General features: G+C 38.8%; 1 protein-coding gene across 2 annotated transcripts in view; it reads left to right on the forward strand.

The window, feature by feature from the left end:
- Positions 1-5,633, forward strand: part of SEC63 (SEC63 homolog, protein translocation regulator) — a 74,785-nt gene extending 69,152 nt beyond the window's left edge. For both annotated transcript variants that reach the window (XM_047101613.1, XM_047101614.1), the window contains 2 exons: positions 2,972-3,076; positions 4,088-5,633. In XM_047101613.1, coding sequence (XP_046957569.1) covers positions 2,972-3,076; positions 4,088-4,231 — 249 coding nt within the window. In that variant the 3' untranslated portion in view covers positions 4,232-5,633. The remainder of the gene's footprint in view (positions 1-2,971; positions 3,077-4,087) is intronic.
- The last annotated feature ends 1,950 nt before the right edge of the window (positions 5,634-7,583 follow it).

Here is a 7,583-nt window from a genome sequence, read left to right on the forward strand (position 1 = left end):
GTCCTGTAGTGCCTTGCAGTGTAGTGTCCCTTGTTCCTCCAGGGTCTGGTGCTTCAGGGGGTGTCTCCAGTGTGTGCTGTGTGTGCTTTGCTTTTTTGCAAGCCAGTTGTCTGCAGAGGGTCTCTTTGTTGGTAGGCAGTGTTTGGTCCCTAGCCTGAACGTGACTGAGTTTTAACTAGGTGTGTTCTGGTCTGCTTGTGAAATGAGTCCTTTTGCCACCGCCAAGGGAGCCAAGGCCCTGCGAAACTTGGGGCTCCTCTGTGCTGGGGCTGAAGCAAGTGTGACTGGGAGGGGCAGTTGTACTGGAGTGCAGAGGGTGGGGGCTTAGTGTAAGCAAGTTAGGTAGTATTGGTGCTGCTCCCGCAGGTGGCCCTGTGCTTATGCTGAAGAGGCGGGGAGGGAAATGGCACTGGCCAGGGATTTCTCCATGAATGCCGTTTCTCAGCAATGCCCTGTGAGATGAGCAAATACACTCCCCACTGTGTACCCCATGCACTCTTCCGGTCACTGTTTCCACACTGTATGTCTGTGGACTGTTTGCCCTGCCTTTTCTCTAAGAGCAGCCCCGATGTCCTCCCAGCGCTCCCAGAGCCAAGTATGCTGACCTTTAAAACTCCAGGCTAAAAACCCTGCTGGTTGCAAGAACTCAAGAAATTCAGGCCCTTGTGCTCTCCAAGCCAGTTACTACGGGGATTCCTTTTCCCCATGCACTCCTCTGTGGCTAGTTTGTCTCTGTCTCTTGCCCGTCTTCACGACCCTGGCTCCCTCCCCATCACAGTGGTCATAATCCATTTCTTGCCCAAACCACATCTCCGTACTTCCTTTCTTCTTTGATGTGGCCTCTTTTCTACCCTTAGTTGTGGAGTTTGTTCTGCTAGTCTTCAAGTCAATTTCTAGGGTATTTAGAATGATTTGATAGTTATCTAGTTATATTTGTGGGATGATGAGAGCATAGGGTCCTCCTACTCCCTCGGCATCTTCCTTCCCCTGGAATTGAAACTCTTAAGAGTTTGTAACTCTTTGTATATGAAGTTTATGATTTGATAGGAAATAAATATCTTCTTGACTTTTTAAAGCATTGGGCATGTTTAAAATTTGTTTTTAATTTGGGTATAGTTGACATACAATGTTATATTAGTTTCAGGTGTTTAACATAGTGATTCAACTTCTCTGTATGTTATACTATGCTCACAATGTGTGTAGCTACTGTCTATAGACCATACAGTGCTATTACAGTATTATTTACTATATTTTCTAGGCTGTACCTTCTGTTTATGTAACTTATTCATTCCATAACTGGAAACCTGTATCTCCTACTCCCCTCATTTTGCCCATCCCCTCTTCCCTTGCCCGTCAGTTCCCTCTGGCAACCATCAGTTTCTTCTCTGTATTTATAGGTTAGATTCTGGTTTTTGTTTATTAATTTGTTTTTTAGATTCCACATATGAGTGAAAGCATATGGTATTTTCAGCATTGGGCATTTGTAAAGGAAAAACTCACTTCCCCTGTGTGTTTCTTAGTAACTCACACTATTATCACACTCACGGCACTTTTGACACCAGGTATGGGGGTTTTTCCCCACACCAAGTAATTTTCTGTGACACCAGCTGAGTGTCCTGCAATTTAATTCAACACTGACTCTCTTTATCTGGAGTTGGGATCAGATATTGCTTGGTAAGGGCTCAGTTCTATAAGACTGCCCCTCTCCCTCTATGTGCTTCAGATGCCAATTGCAAGTCTCAAGTTGTCACCTGTACTTCTGACCAACTGGCTATAAATTGGGGTTCTCATGAACCTCTCCTTGGGTTTGACAGTTTGCTAGAATGGCTCATAGAACTCGGGAACATACTTGCTAGTTTATTATAAAATAATGTAATAAAGGATACAGAGGACTATTCAAATGGAAGAGATAACATAGGACATGGTATGTGGTAAGGAGCATGGAGTTTCCATGCTCTTTTGAGCACACCATTCTCCCAGCACTTCCATGTGCTCACCAACTTGGCAGCTCCCTGAACACCCCCTTACTTTGAGGATTTTTATGGAGGCTTCATCAACATAGGGATGATGGATCATTAACTCAGTTTCTAGCCCCTCTCTGGAGAATGGGTGGCCGTGGCTGAGGGCTCCAGACTTCTTTTTTTTTTTAATTTTTTTTAACGTTTATCCATTCCTGAGACAGAGAGAGACAGAGCATGAACAGGGGAGGAGCAGAGAGAGAGGGAGACACAGAATCCGAAACAGGCTCCAGGCTCTGAGCTGTCAGCACAGGAGGGCTCCAGACTTCTAATCATGGCTTGGTCTTTCTGGTGACCAGACCTCATCTAGGTGCTCATCAAGGGTCACCTCATTTGAACAAAACACATTACTATTATCCAGGTAATTCTTCAGGTGTTACAAGCTCAGTGTCAGAAACCAGGGTCACAGACCAAATACTAGAACAAAAGATGTTCCTAGTGCTCTTATCACTTAGGAAATTATAGGGATTTCGCTCTGTGCCAGGAACTGGGGGTAGAGACAAATACATGTATTTTCTATTATCTCATAGCATTTATCTTAGAAATAAGAAAATCACACAAGAATTGCCTATTTGGTGAAGCCTATGTTATTTTTACATTTAATTTATTTTCCTTTATTCCCTACTTCATTTCTTCAAGTTGTCAAGGTGTGATGGTTAATACAGAACTTGGTTGCTTTAAATGTTTTCTTGAATTGCAGAGATACAAGTTAACCTCATCAGTCCTGCCTAATTTGGTTTCTTTTTTACATAGTATATATAATAAATGACATATATATATATGTATTTGTTGGGGTTCCAACTTTTGTAATGTTTGTTAGGGCTCCCTATATCATCTGAGTAAATAAACCTGCCCGTTAAACGCTCTTACCTAGGAACTTTAAGAATGAGTTGTTGTTTCTTTCGTTTCTCAAATACGGATTTTAAGTGCTGTTTGTTTTTTTTTTTTTCTAGGTAGAACTGAAGTTTCCTGCACCAGGCAAGCCTGGAAATTATCAGTATACAGTGTTTCTGAGATCAGACTCCTATATGGGTTTGGATCAGATTAAACCCCTGAAGGTAATAATAGTGACTCTTCAATAAATACGGTTTCCTGTTTGAATAAGTGCTTAATATACTAGGGAAGCATTTCTAGTTTTGAAATGCAGAGTAACAGAGGGAAAAAGATGTCATCTTATACTTTATATATGATATTCTTGATGGCCTGCTCTTTCCATAATTAACTTAAGTTGTTGAGTTAAAGGAGTATAATATTTTAGAACCTTGAAAATGAATTATTAGAAGGATTTAGAATGTTAACTATAAATTACTTAAGAGATACTCTTAATATGCTTTTATATGCTATAACTTTATAGGGCCTCACCAGCTGGGTTCTTTTTTTCTTTTTTTCTTTTTTTTTTTTTTTTTAAGAAAAGCACATGTATTTTCCCACAGGTTCTTTTGGAGTGTTTATTAATTTCTAAAACTAATTTGTTTTTTATCAGAGTATATACTTTGTGTAAGTATCATTTGAAGTACATTCCTGTCAGCGTTTACCAGTTTCCCTTGAGGTTTTTATAAAAGGCATTCTTTTGTGTAAAAGCTGTATTGAAGTATTACTGCTCTGTGTGCTGGGAGTCCCAAAGTATAGGGAGCTGGTAAAGGCATGCCTGTTTTTCTCCCACGAGGATATCCTATTTCTTTCCATTGTCTACAGAATTTTATTTCAGGAAGCTGGAGGCTGCAAAAGTCACACTTGAGGTTTTCTTCCCTCAGCAGACTTCTTGAGACATACCTTGTTGTTGCTCAAGAGTCACAATTATTAATCTTCCATGCTACAGAGTAAATAGTATAGTTTCTGTAAAATTAAAATGTCAAATTGTATTAGAAATTTAATGACATTTGCATGTTAGTAGATTGCCTTTTTATTTCTGGGATGGATGTCTGTTATAAGCAAATATGTTAAATTTAGAGTTAGAACCATAAAATCTATTTCTTTATAATTGTGGCAGTCAAAGAAAATCTTTTATCATATATTTCTTCACTATTCCTCCCAAATTTCTCATGTCTGCATTTAATTCTTCTTTATAGTTGGAAGTTCACGAGGCTAAGCCTGTACCGGAAAATCACCCACAGTGGGATACAGCAATAGAGGGGGATGAAGACCAGGAAGACAGCGAGGGCTTTGAAGATAGCTTTGAGGAAGAGGAAGAAGAGGAGGAAGATGATGACTAAGCAGTACTATGACTGGACCACAATATTTGCACATACTTGCAAATTTTTGCTGTTTCGGAAGTGTATAATAAACCAGAAACAGTGCAGAACTGCTGTTGAGGGAGGTATTAGTTCTTTACTCGAAATGGGTGCATAATACAACTGGGCAGTGGTGGTGCCTTGGTGCAGTCCGAAACGCTTAAGGCTTGTTAGAGCCTTTCACATATGAATGGGATGGTGCATTTATTTCATCTGCAAACGATAATAAACCCTTTGTTATAACTGTCCAGAAGTGTGGGCTATGTATTATCTGATCATTTTATGGTCCCAGTAAAAGTAAAGGTACATGAAAACCAATCTATAAGTGAGCAACTTTTCTTTGTTTAGCTTTAGTTTGTAGCAAACATTAGAGGATGATAAACACCACACATACGTTTTAAGTAACATCTGCTCAAGTTTTAATCTTTTGATAAGCTCTGTCATTCATTTTATTGACATTTTGCAGTGATACAAGACTATTTATAACAGCTCTATTCATAGCTTTAAACTTTTTATTTTTATCTATCTTGGTCATAAGTTGGCATTCTGTCACATTCCACATAATACAGAGGGCTACATTTGGGGATTTTTCCTTTTCTTAATTGCCCAGAGTTATTAGGTTATAAAAATGGCTTTTAATGGCTTAAAACATTTTTAAGCCTCTATTTTAGCAGATCAGTGCAGGATCTAATTCTTTTTATAAACTATAGGTCTAAAAATGAGTGTGGGACCATATGTTCTCTGATGTTGGTGACTCATGTTATTAAGCCTTTTTTAAAAGGTTCACTATAAAAGCTAAAATACATTCTTAGCTTTTAATCTACCTGACTCAGAAGCCTTTTAAGGAAAAAAATAGATAACATGCAGTGGAGGCATTTTTTTGTATTCATTTTGGACTCCTGTCAATAAAATAGAAGTTTGACTCATTTTACATTTGTAACGGTGTGTCTTTTTACTCCCAGAGAAAGCATATAATAGGATAATTCATTCTTTTATTTTTCAACTAAAATTTAATAATGTCCATTACTGCTCAAGTGGCCACTGTGTCTGTATGGCATAGAAAACCGTATGAGTGGGAGGAGTTTCCCCCTCACACGTTGCAACCCCGAAGGATAGTGCTTATAGAGAGTAGAAATGTATACATGATGAATCACTGAGGTAAGATGAGTATTTTTATTCTAGTTACTGAGGAAGCATATGTCTGTAATATTACAGGACTGATTGTAATAATCCCTCTCCTATCAAAATCTCCATAGGCCAAAGTACTGTTGGAATACTGATTTGTGACCTTACTGATTTAAAAGGTTGCCACTTTCCATTCAGAATTACCACTGGTGTTTTGTTACTGCAGTAGTTGGAAATAAAATGTGAAAATTACCAAAAACATGAATGGTTTTCCTGGTTCTAAATTTAGGATGTAATATTTTCTACAGTATGTTCAAAGCGATTTCTCCATTGGAAACTCCATCACCTGTTTTTCTCTTTAAAGGTGTTAGACCCTTCCTTGGCAGGCAGAAGTGCCACTGAGGAGTTGTTTCTCTTCGCAAGTAGAGGGTTTAATTTTTGAGTTAGGTTTTGCCGGGAAGGTGAGACTGTCAGGTGAGACAGCTGCTGGTCACCTAAGTGTGGTAGAAGGCAGTGAGCCCTGCCCGTAGCATCAAGCAAAAGGAGTTGTTCAAGAAAACGTGTGAACGAACCAGTGTGTAATGTACACATGTCCTGGTTTTCTTAAAAGATAATTTTCAAGAAAGTATTTCTATTCTAGTAGCCATTTTGTCTTACAGAGGCTTTCTGTGTTTAGAGAGGATGATTTCACAACCTAGTAACTCACCATAGTACTTAAAAAAACAGCATCACCTTGACCTTAGAAAATGCCACTAGTCTGTTTTCCTTTGCCCTCTGGGTGATCTATATGTACTTCCCAACCAAGTAAGTACATTATCCTCTAATAAGTACTTTAGGTAAAAAAAAAAAACCCTCCGTATTGCAATAGTGAAAGAACTGAGCCTTCGGTTTATGGTTCCCCCGTCTCTTCAGCAAATCTCTAAACTCCATATCCTGTCTTCTCCTGATCAAGATTTGATAACTGACCCTGGTTTGCATTAATCTAATGGAAACTCTTAGTGTAGTTTCAGTTTTGTTTTCATCAAGAAACTATTTTGTCAACAGAATAATCGAGCATACAGATGAAAACTGTATACACAAAGTGAAACGTTATTTATGAAATTTATTTAAATTGTGTAGTATTTTTATTTCTCTAAATTGGCGAAGTACCTATTAGAAGATAACTCTTCCATGAGGAGACCACACTTGAAAGTCTAGCAGTTGTAAGGTTTAGTGTTATAAAACTTGATTGAGGCCCCGTGGTGTTTGTCATGTGTATATCCCAATCTCAAAAGTCAGATGTTCATGTCCTTTCTACAAAGTTTTTAAGTTTTCATGAATAACTTTTTAAAATTAAGGAGCACTTTGTGTGGGGTAATACCCTTACATTTCTCCCAGCTTGCACTAAGGGGTGGAGAAGGACAAGCCTGGCTTGCTGTTTTACTCTGCTGCATGGCGGGAAGCTCAGACGTTGGGTGGAAGCAATGTGGGTTGCGGGATGCCAAAGGACTGACTGATGGGGAAAAGATGTGGGAGGATGTTGAGGAATGTAATGAAACTCTCTGAGTGTATTGCTGACCATGATGTCTATCTAGTTCTTTGCTTCAACAAATCAAAACCAGATGCTGAAGTGTTCTTTCGCAACAGTTATTTCAAATGTAACTCCGCAGTCTATGTATTTGAGGGGTTGTTCATCATATGTCATATATTCACTGCGTTTCTATGTTTCCAGGGCAATGATTGGATACTGGGGCTATAGAAATCAAAGAATTCATGTTCTTAAGGACTCACTGGTATTAGGACAGGCAGATGTGTGGCAATCCATTCTAAACCGTTTGCATTAGCTAATGGTCATTGTTTGGGATGCCTTCCCCCCCCCCCCCCCCCCACCGCTTTTAAAGTCTTTTCCACTGTAGGCAGAGGAATTACTTTTTTAGGTACTAGCTGTTTTTTGTTTTTTGCTTTTCTTAAACAGGCAAATCGTCATCCTTTAAGTATTTCTTGAAAGCATTTTTGTCCCCAAATATTCTTACTTAACTCTATGAAACCCCCATTTAAGTTTGCCTTAAGATGAAACGGCTAACATTGAACCATAAAGTACCATTTCATTGGCTGTGTGGTGATTGGTCCTAATGTGTCTTAAGTTAGTGTCAAACATCTTCACACATTTAAAGTAGATATTAGGGCTATTTTGCAAAACTGTAAAAGCTATGATCTTGCACATTTTTCT

Source organism: Lynx rufus, unplaced genomic scaffold (genome assembly GCF_022079265.1).
Source record: "Lynx rufus isolate CCGP_SWC_20201006 ecotype Redwood Valley unplaced genomic scaffold, mLynRuf1.p SCAF_6, whole genome shotgun sequence".
In the NCBI taxonomy this organism is placed as follows: Eukaryota; Metazoa; Chordata; class Mammalia; order Carnivora; family Felidae; genus Lynx; species Lynx rufus.